General features: G+C 45.7%; 3 protein-coding genes across 15 annotated transcripts in view; 1 reads left to right on the top strand and 2 right to left on the bottom strand.

Annotated features, from left to right (window-relative positions):
* Positions 1-583, bottom strand: part of LOC114766326 (protein mono-ADP-ribosyltransferase PARP6) — a 19,278-nt gene extending 18,695 nt beyond the window's left edge. For 4 of the 8 annotated variants that reach the window (XR_003742777.1, XR_003742776.1, XM_028957037.1 and 1 more), the window contains exon 1: positions 58-579. The gene's annotated coding sequence lies outside the window, so the exon portion shown is untranslated. Of the gene's footprint in view, positions 1-57 lie in introns of all 8 variants that reach the window. The other 4 variants (XM_028957041.1, XM_028957039.1, XM_028957038.1 and 1 more) reach the window with 4 other exon arrangements.
* pkma (pyruvate kinase M1/2a) lies at positions 195-11,853 on the top strand. Of its 6 annotated transcripts, none has more exons than XM_028957043.1 (12): positions 253-347; positions 2,321-2,482; positions 5,698-5,882; positions 6,083-6,174; positions 7,294-7,425; positions 7,524-7,710; positions 7,857-8,127; positions 8,246-8,396; positions 8,470-8,622; positions 10,065-10,231; positions 11,300-11,481; positions 11,619-11,853. In XM_028957043.1, exons 1-12 carry the CDS (start codon positions 301-303, stop codon positions 11,723-11,725), a joined length of 1,836 nt encoding a protein of 611 aa, XP_028812876.1. In that variant the 5' UTR covers positions 253-300; the 3' UTR covers positions 11,726-11,853. The 6 variants fall into 6 exon arrangements, with proteins under 6 accessions (XP_028812879.1, XP_028812878.1, XP_028812876.1 ...); XM_028957042.1 differs by lacking the exon at positions 10,065-10,231 and adding an exon at positions 9,598-9,764 and having other exon boundaries at positions 286-347; XM_028957046.1 differs by lacking the exon at positions 2,321-2,482 and having other exon boundaries at positions 195-347.
* dhdh.2 (dihydrodiol dehydrogenase, tandem duplicate 2) lies at positions 10,967-17,432 on the bottom strand. Its single transcript, XM_028957049.1, has 7 exons — positions 17,242-17,432; positions 16,818-16,929; positions 15,860-16,023; positions 15,403-15,655; positions 15,200-15,324; positions 14,802-14,952; positions 10,967-13,507 (listed from the first exon to the last, which is right to left on the bottom strand). The coding sequence occupies exons 1-7, from the start codon at positions 17,329-17,331 to the stop codon at positions 13,398-13,400; spliced, it is 1,005 nt and encodes a 334-aa protein (XP_028812882.1). The 5' UTR covers positions 17,332-17,432; the 3' UTR covers positions 10,967-13,397.

The raw sequence follows: 17,432 nt of genomic DNA, 5'->3' as shown, positions 1-17,432 counted from the left end.
TGATTGAGAACCAGTCTTGCATTATTGTAATTTAATAAATGACAGTGAACTTCTTACAAACACATCAGCTCCACGATGGCCGCTCTGTGGGAGTTGCTGTAGGATTTCACATGAGCGGCAGGCACTGGGCGAGTTGCTAATGCCTGTTGACTGGCAGGGGCTTGGCCCATCTATGGACTGATTGGATTGTGTGCTGGTCCCTCGCCTGCGTGCGAGTCCACTGGCCAGGAGGGTGCCAGAGCGGTCGGGCAGGAAGGAGGGCATCCTCAGTCGCCCAGGCACTGACACAGAGAGGTCGCCATGGGCAGTGGAAGCAGCAGCAGTGGCACGGGGGTGGTGGAGAGCAGGTGAGCAGGAAGAAAACAGAGAACAATGCAGACTATATCTCTATTTTATTCTGTATACTGGTGTTCTATAGAAAATGTATGCGGTGATACTTTGGTTTGTATGTGTGTACAGAGTGTACAGAGAGCCCATACGACTGAGCTCATCAGAGCTGATTATCAAAATTATAATGCAGTTATCAAACGGGGGTGAGAGTCGATAGAGGATAATATCCAACTAAAGTTTAATACAGTCTGCTCACAAACAGCACAAAAATTCACTAGACTGCAAAAACACAATATTGCACTTCTTTGATGCCAGTCATTTTGAGTGTTAACTGGCATTGTTAAATGGTCATGCAATTTGTTGAGAGCCAGTCTCTCTCTCTCTCTCTCTCTCTCTCTCTCTCTATATATATATATATATATATATATATATATATATATATATTATTTTTTTCTCCAGTTCAATATCAATACCTACAAGGCCACGTTGATTGTTCATGAGCACATGTGGCTATGTGGTTTTAGGTGCTAGAAGACTCTCTCTGCATCACTGACCCCCCTCAACAGAATACCAACATTATGGCACAATGTCACTGTCTTCACATTTAAATGATTAATCTCGTCTGTAGTGTGTCGGAGACAAGTCATTTTAAACTGATTGAAAATGGTGGTGAGTGGGAGACACTGAATTAGAACATAATAGCGATGTATCCACTTTTAGTCCATTTCCTAAGATTGAATAAGTCTATTTATTCATTTTGAGGCTATTATCAGCGAGATTAATGTTTTATGTCCACACCCATATGACATTAAATGTACTTTAATGTAGGGTGTGAGCTGACTGTGCATGGAAGGAGACACCTTGAACACATGAACAGCAGAGGGCGAAACGCGCCCGCTTTTCAGCTCATTTTCCCGGCGGCACGTTCTCCGCTGTTTCGACAGAATTCGCGTGATATACAGGCCATTGTCCCGACCTGTGTGCTCCAATTATGACATGGCAGCAGTTAATGTTAACATTTATTGTCGGCACCTTTTGTGAGGATGCTGACAAGCATGCAGACTCCGTTCCCAATATGTCTCCGTTACTATTCGGTAATGTGTCGTTTTAACATTGCTTACTATAGAAGAGTGTCATTCGCTTTGCGCTCAGAAAAACTTCAGAAGTTGTCACTTCACGTTTCACTTCCGCATTAGCGCGTCTGTCGTAACAGCGCATGCGTGGTAGCGTTTGGGCATACGTGCAGCTCGTGAACGTCCCCCGATTGTGGGCGTGGCCTGTCAAACCCCGAAATTACGATGTACTGTAACATTACAGCATCGTTGTCGTGGTTACTATGAAGCAATGCTCATGATTATGTGAGATTCATTGATGTGGAAAGGCATGAGAAGTGAGGAAGGCGTTGTGGTGAAGAGTTGGGATGCAGATGAAAGAACAAGGGATTTAAAAAGATGAACAGATGGATTTAGGGGGGGGAGAAAGGAAACCGGGTCAGGAAGAGAATGTTGCAAGGCTGACACAAACTCTTATACGAGGCGGGGCACTCCCATTTATCACTGCTGCTCAAAATCCCCGACGCTGGCCTCACATCTATGTATCATCTATGTAGTCTTTATTCTAGCACTCATCTCAAACTCACGTTGAGCTGTGGAGAAGCCCCGTTGGGGAGTACTTTATAAATTCTTTCATCTGAAGAATTATTTCTCATTACTTCCTCGGTGTGCTGCATCGCCTGGTCACATGCCCTGGCCATGCTTCGCGGGCGCTTACGTGCTTCCTCATTGGTTAATGGTGGGGCCGTACACCTCTCGTTGACTTCCTTATATCCCTCCACCACCGCCGTTAAATAAGACAATTTGTTGCGTTCGCCAGTAAAACGTACCAATCTTATGCTAGCTTAATTTGATTCGTCGATTAAATTTTAGACTGTGTCAAATCACGCGATTGTGAAAATTCCAGGGAGTCGTGTTCATTTCTCTTTTTTTTGGAGGGAACTAGTTGTCATTGCGCGGAGGGGCACCACCGCAGAAGTAGATCCGGCGAGTGGAGGGGTTCACCTTGAGCAGCTGCAGCAGCGCATCAGTTCGAACAGGAATAAAATATCCGGACCGGTGAGTACCACGACTGGAGCCTGGCGACATCGAGACGTCAGGTTGTATGTGTGAAAATGTACAGACTCTAGAGCTATATTACCACATCGATGATGCCTGTTATTTAGCATCCTGCCTTGCTAGTTAACAGGCATCATTTTCGTGGCTTGTTCGTCAGAGTAGCCGCGTTGCTAGTTATAAATGCGCCGTGACTTTCAGGTAAAACTAAAACCCGGTGATGCGAGCCACGTCACGTCCCCTCTTCAAACCGTACGTAACCCCCGGGCGCGTGTTTCCTCGTGGCGGTCCCCGGGAAGGTGTGGTCTGCGGGGAAGTGGTTTCCAGGCCCGGTGGCGGTCCGATGGAGGACGTGCGTCGCGGGGAACGTGACCAAAGCGGCCAGTCGAGCAGACGCGCTGTTACGCACATCACAATCGCCTACCGGAACGCGCGGAAACATCGTCTTTCCCTGTACTGTTGTCCATACTATACACACACTGCGCACTCATATGAGCGTTCCTAAACGAAGGCGTTTTAATGGCCATCTAATTTAGTGAAGCATCGTGGTTCCAATATGCATTCATTCTGCCGTTATGTAACAGACTTGGCGCTGTGAGCTGAACGGACCCCCAGAATCACCTAATAATGGTGCGTGCTTATCCTGCTTCCAGGGCGTGGCGTGCCAGGACGGGCCTAAATAAATCCCAGGTTTCCATGTGGAGGTGAGGCGACGTGGTCATGACCGCCAGGGCCCATGTCTCTGGTCTGCGGTCGTCTGATTTGCGCCACTTCCTGTTTTCTGCTGAAGAACACCTCATCCGAATGTGGGGGGAAACTTTTTATTTGAGTCATCAGTGGAAACATGGGTGCTTCTCCTCTGCTTGCAGTGTTTTATTGGGTTCTAGCCGCACCAAGAGAAAGGGCCGCTTGTCCAGTCGGCGCAGCCGTGACTCAGCTGGTTCCCCCGCGTCGCCCGCTCTCCCGCACGCTGCTGGTGTGATGCAGTATTGTTACGTGGTTAGAATGACCCTGACGGGGGGGTCCCCAGCGTCCGGGACCCTGAACAGGAGGCACGAGTGAGGTTCCGGGCGTCCTCTGGCTTATCCTCTCTGAAGGGAAGAGGATTTGTCCCTGCCCTCCAGGCAGAGTCTCACTCGAGGAGTCCCTGCACCGCTGCTGGGGACCTCAGCCGACTGCCCTGCTGGGGGGAGGAGCCAGAAACCTGGGACCGCTACAGAGGTCATTGATCAGCACGAAGTGCCTCCATGTTCCCTGGAGGATCAGGACGTTCTTGCGGTATGTTGCCTAGCAACATTTGTCCCCAGTGTGAGGCACAAATTGGAATAGTTTGAGATCGTTTGAGTGCCTCATTCGTGACCGCTTTCTAGGTGTGTTCTGACGTGCTGGATTTGCCGTGCGTCTGCGAGGAGAGATGGTCCGGTTAAAAGCAGGTGTGCTCCTGGAATGGGATTTGACGGGATTAAAGTGTGTTCCTGGTTCTCCGCTGTATAATTAGCACTCGGCGGTCACTGTCAGGCAGCGTGCCAGTGGCCGGTTCTGCAGCAGGAAGCATAATGTACGGTTATCCGAGTCGACTTCTGTTTGTTGGCAGGCGCAGTTTGCCTGTAAATCTGACCGCGTGACTTTTGAGGGAATTGCACCAATTTACAAACCGTGTTCTCCGTGGAATCTGGACACCCTGCGTTGTGCATCTGATTAATCGATTATTGGTTTGACCTCTACATTGTGACAGTCAGTTTTTGTCAAATAAAATAAGATCAATTGTTGTCATGGTAACTGGCTGACTGCTGTTCAGCTGTAGTGGAGAGTAGGTTGTGGAGTCAGACACGGGGACAAGTGTCTCGTCCAGCCCGGTCTTGTAGACTGCAGAATTCCTGCTGAGCTGTTGCTAAGCAACAGGAAACATGAGTAATGTGCGAAGTCGGTGAAGCTAGTGGGGATGTGCAGTCCCTCACGTACAGACGGCCCGCTCAGGCGGCAGTGACATCATATGCACAGTCAGCTTGCTGCTGAGTAAACCGGGGCGTACGAGGGACCAATCCCTCTTCCCAAAGCAGTTAATTCCTCTTCCCTTTGTCCTTGGATCATATTAGAGCCTTTCCATGACTTATTGATCGCTTTGTCCTTGATTCTGTTGCAGGCCGCAGAACAGGGACATAGATGTGATACTATTGTGCTGGAAGTGTGCAAGTTCTACAAAAAGACAAATTATCCAGGTCAACTATGGCATTGCTTCTTAATTGCTCTGTGCAGAAAATCTTATATATACACACATGCGCGCACACACACACACACACACACACACACACACACACACACAGGCATTGATTATTTGAACGTGTTCACAGCTCTGCAGTGTAGCGGCACAGATTCGGGAGGGCTAGTAAAATAATAATAATAATAATTACCTCCAGCCCTTTCATTTCAGGGTATGCTTTACACAACGTTCACCTTTTAAGATTATACTGTTCAATTTACTGTAGATTTCAAACTGTTAAAATGAAAACTTATTAACAATGGCCCATCCTGTAAATGCATAAACCCCCTTCCAGAGCCCCAATGCTTGATTTCTGGTTTCCTCTCCCGTTACTTCCTGTTACAACCCTTAGGTGTGTTTGCGTGCCTTGTGGAAACCACACTGGCTTTTGAAGGCTGCTGCATGCTTTCAGATGCCTTCGTGAAGGTGTGCACCAACCAGCAGATGGAATTGATAGGTGTGGCAGGGACGGTGACTTTCAGGGGGCCATGTAGGTTGTACTGATGCAGCAGACCGTGTGTCAGTTCCATCTATATATTATGCACCACCGAAGTACCATGAGAGCTTGCCAGCAGAGTTGGCAGTGTACGCCCGTTGCCCTGGGTGACGGAGATGCACTTGTGCAGGGGATGGGAGAACAGCACCGTCATTGTTCATTTCAATTAAGAGTGAAACCAGGCATTTTGAGAGTGTTTGTTTGAAGGGGAGAAGAGGAGGAAGCTTTGCCTCTCGCAACCTTTGTTGCGCCAACCTAATAGTTTATGCAACTTGTGATCTTTTTGTTAATTTAAAATCTAGTAATGCTACCACTAATATGACTCTTGTAAATGTTTTTTTTTCTAAAACACAATGAAATATATGAAATATATGTTAAATGCCACCTGACAAAAAAGGGATGAATTTATAGCAATGCAGTACGTAATGATAAATTGTGACTTATTTGCAAGCAGTGTAAGTGGGACAGTGGCAGGATGTGTAAAACTCCATCCCCTTCTACAGGAAGTTACCCGCTGACTCTGCTCAAATCATGCCCCAATCCAAGCCACAAGACATGGGCTCCGCCTTCATCCAGACCCAGCAGCTCAACGCTGCCATGGCTGACACTTTCCTGGAGCACATGTGCCTGCTGGACATCGACTCTGAACCCACCACTGCCCGCAACACCGGCATCATCTGCACCATCGGTCAGCGGTCCATCTCACAGTCACACAATCCTTGAGCATAGTATCTAAATGAATGAATGAATGAATGAATGAAGAAATAGTTTTTTTTGGGTAACTGACTTAAATTGAGTGAAGACCTGAAACTGCGGCGTGATGTTGATTTATTTCCCGCTTGGTCTTTCATGATTTTAATCTTCTGGTTTCCCTGGACACGCCTGTAGGACCTGCCTCTCGATCTGTTGACATGCTGAAGGAGATGATCAAATCCGGCATGAACATTGCTCGTTTGAACTTCTCCCATGGATCTCACGAGGTGAGTATTGAGACCAGGAGGAAAAATGTGATTCGATTTTTTATTTTATTTTTTTAAATAGCCTTCAATCAGTATTTAGAGCTCTCCTCTCTCGGCAGGTATCAGAAAGATCAAGCCATCTTTGCTTTGACTTCATAATGACCACTATGTGAGCCTTTGGACACAGACTAACCATGTCTTTGTTGGGATCAAAGGTTCTGCTGTGCATGCTGCAACCTGGAATTTAATCTGGAGTGGTTGTCTGTCGCTATAAATACTTTATCTGAGGCCTGCAGCTCTGGCCGTATCGCTGTCACGGTGTTACCATAATTGGGGGGTTGGGAGGGAGAGGTAATGTGTTCCTTCACTTTCTCTTTCTGCGGAATAAAGGTCATTTGAGGGCTACATTCTGTGACTTGGCATCTGCAGATTTTGTGTAAGATGCTGCATTGTGCTACACAATCGACTCAATCTCAATGATTCATTACTTTATTTTCTGAGACGGAGCCCTGATAATAGTTGTTGGATCAGTCGGGCTACAAAAATACATTTTAGGCCTTCTGCAGGGGAGAGAAGGCACGCTTGTACGCTTCTGAAATGGCTCAGCGTGGGTGAATTCTCTCTATGTACATAACTAATAGCTAAAACATGATCTAAGAATCATTGGTGCATTGTGGTGTCATGGCTTTCTGCAGATAGTCAATCCCAGTATAATGAACCCTCTCCCAATTACAGTTATCTTGATCAGGGAAGAAGGTTGGGCTCTCATTCCTGACATGAGTCACGTAGTTACATGAAAAATGGAGAATTTACAAGCCTCTGTCGTATGGTATTTTTCTCTGCGTATTCCTTATCTTGGAGCTGGTGTAGAAGACTGAACTCACCGTGACCCTTCCTCTGCATCCGAATGGCTAATACTTCGCATGACCTACTTTTGCTCGTCTAGACATAAGCCTTTAGCACGTTTATGACTGGTGTTTGATAAGGGGTTTTATCTATAGGTGTCATTATCACATTGTCAGCTGACTTCTTGCCTCTGTGTGGCCTTATTGACACCTGAGGCAGGACTTCATTGAGTTAATTTCCATATAAAACTATAATACTTAGACATAAAGTAATTAGTAAATATCTCATCCACAGTACCATGGCGAGACTATCAAGAACATCCGTGAGGCCTGTGAGAGTTTCGGCCCTGGCAGCATCCAGTATCGACCCATTGGCATTGCCCTGGATACCAAGGGACCGGAGATCAGGACTGGACTCATCAAGGGTGTAAGTGTCAAAAGAGCCCCATTCAGAACTCTTTTGAATTCTATGTAAAAAAACTGGGAGCTGGCAGTCATTCTTCTGGTTGCTCCCCACCTGCACAGAGCGGCACAGCTGAGGTTGAACTGAAGAAGGGAAACATGATCAAGGTCACCCTGGATGATGGCTATCAGGAGAACTGTGATGAAGAAGTCCTGTGGTTGGACTACCAAAACATCACTAAGGTGGTGGAGGTGGGCAGCAAAGTGTACATCGACGATGGCCTCATCTCTCTTCAGGTGCAGGAGATCGGTAAGGCTAATCATTTTTAAACTACCCTTAGTTTTTTTTTTTTTATTATTATTTCCACTTTTTGTTTGAAACTTGCAGACTAGTTTACAGTCTCACGCATTGAGAACTATATTGTCAAAATAATCCCATTTTCTTGTTTGTCCCAGGCTCTGACTACCTGATGTGTGAGATCGAGAATGGTGGTACCTTGGGAAGTAAGAAGGGTGTGAACCTGCCCGGAGCAGCTGTGGATCTCCCTGCCGTGTCTGAGAAGGACATTAAAGACCTGCAGTTTGGTGTGGAGCAGGGCGTGGACATGATCTTTGCCTCCTTCATCCGGAAGGCTGCTGACGTGAACGAGGTCAGGAAAGTGCTTGGGGAGAAGGGCAAGAACATCAAGATCATCAGCAAGTTAGAGAACCACGAGGGTGTGCGTAGGTGAGTGGTGTTTGACGCTGTCAAGAACTGTCTGACTTTCCATCAGTGTATTTGCACTTCGCCCTCAATTTACTACTTTTTTTTTTTTTTTTTTTTTTTCCTCCCCCTCGTCCCCCAGGTTTGATGAAATCATGGAGGCCAGTGATGGCATCATGGTTGCCCGTGGTGACTTAGGAATTGAGATTCCAACCGAGAAGGTCTTTCTTGCCCAGAAGATGATGATTGGCCGTTGTAACAGAGCTGGCAAGCCAATCACATGCGCTACACAGGTAATGTATAATCAACGGCAGGGGGCAGCTGGTTTAATCTAGCACTGTAATATAAATGTGACCTGTCGTGCAGATGTTGGAGAGCATGATCAAAAAGCCCAGGCCGACCCGAGCAGAGGGCAGCGATGTGGCCAATGCTGTTCTGGATGGCGCCGACTGCATCATGCTGAGTGGAGAAACTGCTAAGGGAGACTACCCTCTAGAAGCTGTGCGCACACAGCACATGGTAAGTGTGTTATAGATCATGATCTTAAAACAAGCTCTCAAAAAATATCTAAGTATATATTTACACACATTAACCTGGTAGCAACTATTTTGGAAACTACACCAGTTCCTTCTGTAATTAGTGTATAATTGCAGTATTTCGGGGGAAATAACGGATTATAATATATAATAAAACACTATGCAAAGTACTATACTTTGTTGGTTATATCATGTTTGCTTGCTTTTGTCTGTTTATCTGTCTCAGCATCAGGGTCAGTTACACGAGAATGAATTTTCTAGGTCTTGCTAAGCTAATCAATGACCATTTGGGACCATGTGAGCTTGCTACACACAATTCACAATACAAGCATCGTCATTGACTTGGTTTAGCCCTTTGTCCAGCCTTGTTCATCTAACCTTCCCCTCCTCCACCATTTATCTTTTCCACTCACACACTTGCCAGTCCTTACCCATCTGCTTGTGTGTTATCCAGCATGGCCTCTACCATTATTTGACATTTGCTGGACTGGATAAAATAGTAAAGTCCTCAAGGCCTGGCACTCCTTATCCAGGCGGAATGCGTTTGATTTCCAGCTATTGTCTTTGTTCACATCAGATTTCATGGAGTCTCTTGTGTGTTTTTGTTCTTTGTTCCTGTTTGCTTTCATTGTGCGTTTCTTCTTTAATTTCAAGTTAACCCCTCTGATTCTCTATTAATGTAGAAATGGAACTGATAGAAGCTTAGATCATTCTAAACTGTGTTTATATAAATGAATTTGAGTTTGTTTTAATGTGTACTTTGTCTTTTTTTTTTTTTTTTTTTTTTTTCCTTCTTCTTCTTGCTAAATTAACCATTTCTATGATCTAAATGCTCCTCCCTCCCTGCGCCCTTTTTCTGCATCTTTCCCACCATCATTCCTTTCCTTACTTGTGCCTCTCGTCTCCTTTCTCTTTGTCTCCCTGTATCGGCGTGTGTCTTGGCTTTGCCCCATGTCAGATCGCCCGTGAGGCAGAGGCGGCCATGTTCCACCGACTGGTATTTGAAGACCTACGGCGCTGCACCCCCCACTCCACTGACCCCGCCGAGGCTATCGCCATCGGCGCCGTGGAGGCCTCCTTTAAGATTCTGGCCTCTGCGTTCATTGTGCTCACAGGGTCTGGAAGGTAGGCAAGCCGGAGGAGAACCAGTTGCTGCTTCTGGAAGCCGTTTTCAGTAGGGTTAGGGAAAGACAAGGGTGGGGCTGGAGGCCTGCTGATTTGGCAAATGTCTGTACAAAGCTGTGGCACGAATTCCTGTATTGCCTTGATGACTCTGAAATTGGAGCCATTTTTAATATTTGCCATATCTAGCATGGTCTCTGCGTCCTGTGTGTGTTTGTGTGGTTTGTCTGAATGTCACCCTTAACCCCCCTGTCCTTCCTATGCGTGGCGCCGTTTCCTCCGCTGCTCTCATGCCGTGCGTAGATTGCAAGGGAGGCGGAGGCAGCCACTTTCCACAGGCAGCTGTTTGAGGAGCTGAGGCGCTCCTCCACCCTGTCTCACGACCCTACAGAGGCAGTGGCTATTGGCGCGGTGGAGGCCTCCTATAAGTGCTGCGCGAGCGCCATTATTATCCTCACCAAGACTGGCAGGTAAGTTGGGCTCTGGCCAACTGAGAGGTGCAGGCTGGGAACAGGTAAGGTGCCACAAATCGCCCATTTGCCCAACTCGAGGGAGACTAGGGACAATTTTCAAGGGCACAAGTAGCCAAACTAATGTCAAGAATGAGTTTCGAGTACATTTAATCCAACATGCAAACAACTGACCATTTAGAAATACTGCATGGATATGAAAATTAGAATCAGTTTTTTTATTAATGGCAAACAAGGCCGTAAAGAAAAGGCAGGACATGGAACACTTGTTCATCTGTGTTTCATGCATTATCAGCTCTATATGCAAGCATAGGCATATGTAGACATGGGTACAATTTATTGTAGCAGCCTGAGGCACTACAAATTGCACCACGCCCATTTGACTCAATTAAAGAGAAGAGAGGAACCGGAAGTCAACCCGGCAATCCCAAGTGATTCAATGTCCATGTATGAAAGTTGCATCATACATGAAATTCTGCTGATCAGGCTGGTCATTGAGTCATTGTTGACTATGTTTGCTTGTCTTCGCCTTTTCCCTGCGTGAATGTGAATGTGTGTGTTAATGGTTATCCTTGTTCTAATGTCATGTTGCATCCCAGCTAATACATTTCCTGGTTTTGCAGAAATTCTTATTAGCTTCTGGGCTTTTCTACTTAGCATTGTGTTTTAATAATGAACGTTTTTTTTTTTTGTTTTTTTTTTTTTTTATTATTAACATAGGGAGATAATCAGTAAAACTTTGATAGTTTTTATTAACATACACCAATCAGTCATAACAACTTCACCCACCTAATATAGAGTACATCTGTATTTTGCCTAGTAGTCAGATCACAGTTGCACAGTATCTTGGTCCTTTCTTTCCACTTGTAACACACACAAACATCAAGGGTACAAAGTATATCCTACTTTCTGCCTGGTGCTACAGCAATGAGATAATAAGCATTATTTACTTTGAACACTTTTTAGTTATGTTATGGCTGATCAGTGTATTTAGGCGTGCTACTGGTAGGTCATCAGATGAATGATTTGTAGAGTGTTAAAGGACTGACTGACTTGTGTTTTCTTTAGGTCTGCACACCTGATCTCCAGGTACCGCCCCCGCGCGCCCATCATTGCTGTGACCCGCAACATCCAGACTGCCAGACAGGCCCATCTGTACCGCGGCATTTTCCCCGTCTTCTACAACCAGCAGGCTCATGACGTCTGGGCTGAGGACGTCGACCTGAGGGTCAACTTTGCCATGGAGATGGGTATGACCAATGCTTTAGTAAACCCTGATCTGCTATTTCTGATGGCAAACTGAGTTACAACCACTGATGATTATGGTTAAACCAGTCTGTTCAAGTCATATATTTTTTTAATTACGTTGTTTTCTTGTCTTTTGCAGGTAAGGCTCGAGGATTCTTCAAGCCTGGCGACGTGGTCATTGTCCTGACAGGATGGCGCCCTGGCTCTGGCTACACAAACACCATGCGGGTGGTCCCTGTGTCCTAGACTGGACTTGCTCACGCAACCCCTTTCAACACCCCATTCCACACCTTCACCACACATTCCTCTCCCCTCGCTACCACTTCTCTATGGCTGGGGCATTTAGACGTGTAGGAAACTGCAAAAGCCTGGTCCAATCGTGCACATCACGGCCAGTCATGGCCAAAAGCTTTACTCTTCCAATCAGAGACATCCCCCAGACCTGCTCAACATTCCAGCAGCCTCGTAGTGTAGCCTCGTCCCACAATGCCTCAGTGTCCACGCTAGCCTCGTTTAAATTTTTCTCCCCCATCCAGCACACGACACCCTGAAAGAGCCTCTCCCCGTGTGCCTGTGCCCTGTCTGCAGGGGGGCCTTGGGGTGTTAAGAGTCGGCCACACCCCACATCCAGATATCCAATCACAAACTGCTGCCTATAAAACGAACAAAATCACATCTGAATACTGTAACAGTCCTGTGACTCTTTACACGCCTTCGTCTCACCAGGCCAGCATAGTCGTAGTGATGTTTTGTTCTCCCCTGTGTGTACTTGTTGCACTCTTAATATCTATAAAATCTATATTAATATATAAATAATATAAAATATATACTTTTTTTTTTCTCCTCTCTCTCTCTTCTGGGCGTCCAGTGATAGTATTACATAAATATATTTTCCTAACTAGAGATGTTAACATTGGCTGCCCCGTTCAGTTTTACATTTGTGTATAGTCATTAGTGTTCTAAAGCCCTTATTAAAGTTGATTCTGTCATACACGGTCGCACTGATGGCACTTTGACCAAAATTATGACTATAAGCGTGGTACTTTTTGTTTGAGCAGTAGGGGATTTGTTATGTGAGGGCTGTGGTGCACTACCAAAACACTCCAGATGTTTTTCCTCGTCCCCCTTCCAGCTCTTTCCCAGCACACGTTTGCTCTCTTATCTTGTGACCTTAACTTTTTGTGTGTGTACAGCTGTTAACCTGCTTCCATGATTGTGATGCTATGGTTTGAGGTCAGTTCATTGATTAGTACAGTGTTGAAAGATCTGGTGCATGAGTCCTGTGGACCAGGTTTTTTTTTTTTCTCGAGATCAATAAAAGACATGACCACCTGATTTGCCTTTTTTTTCCCCTCCCCCCCATTGTATGGGCCATGTCTAATTCCTGTGCGCTATGTGAAGAATGTACAAAGTTTAGGCAGTGATCTTCAAAAATTCAATTTCCATTCACTTGTTTATCCAGAGCTGGCATGTGAACTGACACAGCCAGGTTTTCATGCATATCTAACAGCTTAACTCACCTTATATCTGAGTTATGTGCCTTATCAGCTAAATGTTCTGAATTTGGTCACATTTTGCAAAAATCAGCAGGTTTAATATATATTGTTGGAGCTGCTGCCCTTTCTGTTATTGGTTACTTGTGGACTGTTCAATAGCACCTTAGAAATGTTCACAGCAACCCACTCCAACATATCACTCGACCATCCGAATGCACTATTTGATGTGCTGAATGAACACATTCTGTCATAAACAAAGTTTAAAATTAAACCATCATTAAACTATAAAATGTTACATAACGGTCATGTGCCACAAGCGTGATGCACATCAAATGACCACAAAAACACAAATCTGGCTGCCGACCAGATTTATTACTCCAAAGTTCAGCAATGAAGATGTGGATTGAAGCAGTAACCCGAGTTTAGGCAGAGTCCTGGGGGTACACGACCCCCACCTGCCGCCTTGCCTGGTCCATCAGGTCAGTCAGGAGGAGAGAGTCTGCGTGAGACATGCGTGAGCTCTCCTTCAGTCCTGCAGAGGCAAAAAAAAAAAAAAAAGAGAAACTTCTTATGGATCATAAGGGATCAGGCCCTTCAGTAGTAAACACACATACTCCTTTGTTTTATTTTTTTTAAAAAGACTTATTTAAAATATACTTTTCAAGCTTTTATGGAATATGGCAGTTTGGGATTATACACTGGGACTATTTAAACACCAGAAGATTTCAAGATCTGGTAAAGCATTTACCAGATACCCTGATTTACAATCAGTAGTTACAGAGACAGTCCCCCTGGAGACACTCAGGGTTAAGTATCTTAGTACCACACAATGGTAGTAAGTGGTGTTTGGACCTGCGACTTTGTGGACTTCTCGTTTGTGGGAACACATAGAAGTGCGTTACCCGTTAGACTACTAACACCCTATTAATACAGTAAATATATATTTATATTCAAAAACCTTTTGGTTTAGGACTAGGCTTGATCTATAAGTGGGAAATGTACCCATAATGTATTAAAATTAACATAATGATAATTATATTTAATATATAAAATAATGTTGTTTTTTAAACTGTGGTACCATGAATGTGGGTTAATTACAAAAAAAAAATGTAATAATGTCTGCCTCAATGCAGATGCATTGTTTCAGAAAGCTGCACAAAAAATGTCCATTAATTATGTCCAATACGTTAATTATGAAACATGGCCATGACTCCCTCTGGTGGCTCATTTACAAAGAAGCAGTGAATTCACTGCCAACTTGGTTTGGGCTGGGTGTTGGATTGGTACTGGTAGATTCGTGACCAGCTACTGGCTGGAGGGGGAACAGATCTTTCGAATGACCTCATGTTTACGCAATAAAATTATTTATGAGGGACCCTTCATGCTGGCCGACAAAAACCTGTCCTGACCACAGTCCAACATAACGGAGTATGAAATGACAATTACAGAACAAAATTTAATTAGTTGTATTTGATTATACTTAAAATGCATTATTCCGTTTGAAATTTAGAAGACATGAAGCAGGATCATTTCACATTGATATAGAGCAAATCATATAGGAAGAATCGTATTTTATTAATACCACATATTTTTATAGGCAATAATACTCTAACAATACTGTAATGTACAGTAAAAAATTATGTTTTTAATAGCATGTTACTTATTTTAATTAAAAGGGATATGTTACAAATGGCCTTTAGAATAATTTATCCTGCTTAATCTAGGAACACACATTTTAAAAGTGGCCCTCCCAGTCCCGACCATGGACCGGTACAACGCTGATTCGTGGTTATACTGGCAGAAGCCCCTCTCAGCCTGTGATTTACCTTTGAATAAGCACCGCCGCACCTCCTCCGCCTCGTAGCGCATGCCCGTGCTGTTGATGAAGTTGAGCGGCAGGCAGGGTTCGGGCACCGGGTACTGCGTCTCCTTCCCGTTGACCACCAGAGCCGTGGGGCACCACATGTGGGCAGGAATCTTTAAGCCAGTCAGTCAACACGGTCCGCTCAGAGGAAGCCATACCACAGTCACTCCAACAAACTCCACAGTCCACTCAACCAACAAATATCATACTGTTCACAGCACGCATGAACGGAGGATGGCGATGCTAATTGTGGTGGTGTAACTGTAACACTCTCTGGCCAACCAGGAGCCTGCTGTGTTATTTTGTCACCTCAGCATGCTTTGAAATTGAAAAAAGTGAAAATGAGAGCTCTGTGCCCACCCGAATGCTTCCTTTGGTGCCGGTGATGAGGGCGTCATTTGGCAGCTCGGCAGCTATGGTGCAGGTGCAGGTGGCCATTCTGCCAGCTGAGAACTTCATGGTGACCACCATGGCTTCATCCACCCCTGGTGTAAACATTACACGGTGGCATTTACTGATAAACATATTTGTTTATGACTGTTATGAAATGAAATGCTCAGTACCCGTGTCCAGGCAGGTGCCCATGGCTTGGATGGACTCGGGTTTCTCCCCGTCAAAAACCATGAGCGCAAACTGCAGACAGTAGATGCCGATGTCCAGCAGCGCGCCCCCGCCGAGCCCCTTCTCCACAGAACGGGCCACGTGAAGGATGGGGACACCGAAATCTGCCCTCACCAACTTTACCTCCCCCACCTCTCCCTGTGCCAGCAGACGACTGATCTCCATGGAAACAGGAAAGAAGCGCGTCCACAAGGCCTGGAGAAAAAAAAAAAAAGAGATACTCACCTATGAACCAGGTTCAAATCCCACTTACTACCATTGTGTCCCTGAGCAAGACACTTAACCCTGAGTGTCTCCAGGGGGGGACTGTCCCTGTCACTACTGATTTTAAGTCGCTCTGGACAAGGGCGTCTGACACATACTGTAAATGTTTTATGGACAAGTGTCCTCCTTACGCACCTCCATCAGGAAGACATTGTTACTCTTGGCTGCAGAAATCAGTTCCTGGGTCTCCTTCAGGTTCATGGTCAGAGGTTTTTCACAAAGAACGTTCTTCTTGGCATTCATAAAGAGCGTACCCACGGCCAGATGGTGAGGGTGGATAGTCCCCACGTAGACCACATCTTACAAAGGGGAGATTGGACAAACAGGCAGAGGATTTTATATATTTCGGTATAATCTGAACTGACTGGGTGTCTTTCACAGATGCGCTACAATTCAAAAGTTTAGGGTCACTTTAGGGTGACTTTGCGGGTTAATCCAGATCCTTATCGGGTCATTGTGGTAAACGCGTGTCCTGTCACTGAATAAAGTGTCTGTCTGCGTAAGTTGTGCAAAAACAAGTCTTCGGTTCCAATGGAAAGTCTTCATTGAATACTAAAAAATGCATTTTTATTATTATAAACAGTGTAGCTGAAAATGGTTGCGAAAGTCATTGTGATACACTGCAGCACAGCACACGGTGACACAACCAAATGTGCACACTGCCCCTATAAAAATGGGCCTTCTTCACACTAGTACATTATATAGTGCATCAGCAGACGTGGGGTCAACTACATCATTATTTCACCAACTTTGTCGGTGAACATGCATCATTATTTTCTGTCCCAACCTGTTACTTTTTGCTGAAGTTTTGTATCTACCCGACTTTCTGAGTACTGCTCAGGTTGTCTGATGACCATCTCAGCCTCTTGTTGAGGCCTTCTCTGGCCACCCCTCACTATGTGACGATGGAGAATGGAGCAGGCACCCGCTACAGACCATGCACAGACACCTAGCTCATCTGCTGAAGCCAGCTTCTGTTTAAGGAACCAACCAGAACTGAGCCTGGAACTAAAGCAGCCTACTGCAAACATGCAATTCCTGCAAAAACTGTCCAATCAACTCGTAGTTGGATGTTGGTGCAGCATCTACACACCGATCTCGGGGTCACTGGCCAGCTCCTCGTAGCTCCCGTAGGCACGTGGGATTCCGTGCTTCCTCGCAAACTCTCGGGCGCGTGGAAGGCCACGCCCAGCTACCGCAACCACCTGAAGAGTGACGTCATAAAACGGCATGAAGGGACGAGCAGGGGTCAGAAGAATTCGCAAAAGATCCACGTTAGCTCAGCAGCGTTACATATTTCCAGCAAGATGGGGTCTTTTCAGTGTCCCTATTAAACTGTCCCCTGAATGCGCGCATTTAAGTTATTTAACCAGTAGAGCTGCGGATCACGTGGTTACCGCTTGCAGAGGGCTGTTCGTGGACAAGACGTTTGCGTGTATTTATCAGGAAGTGAGATTCATAATGTTCCCACGGTCACGAAGGCAAAATGTAAAAGTTTGTTTTTGTCCTCCAGCTACCTGGTGCTCTTCTGCGGGGAGGCTCCTCAACGCGACGGCGAAGTCGTGGCTGATCTTCCCTGCGCCGCAGATCCCCCACCTGGTCGCCATGTCGTCGGGATTCAGCAGACGGGCCTTGTCGCCTTCACCTGCTCGTCGGACTGTGCCCTTTCCCGAGCGAGCGAGCAAAAAGAAAGAACTGCCCCACTGCA

Source organism: Denticeps clupeoides, chromosome 16 (assembly GCF_900700375.1).
Source record: "Denticeps clupeoides chromosome 16, fDenClu1.1, whole genome shotgun sequence".
Taxonomy (NCBI): domain Eukaryota; kingdom Metazoa; phylum Chordata; class Actinopteri; order Clupeiformes; family Denticipitidae; genus Denticeps; species Denticeps clupeoides.
Note: the sequence above shows the minus strand (reverse complement) of the source record. Positions and strands in the feature narration are given on the sequence as shown.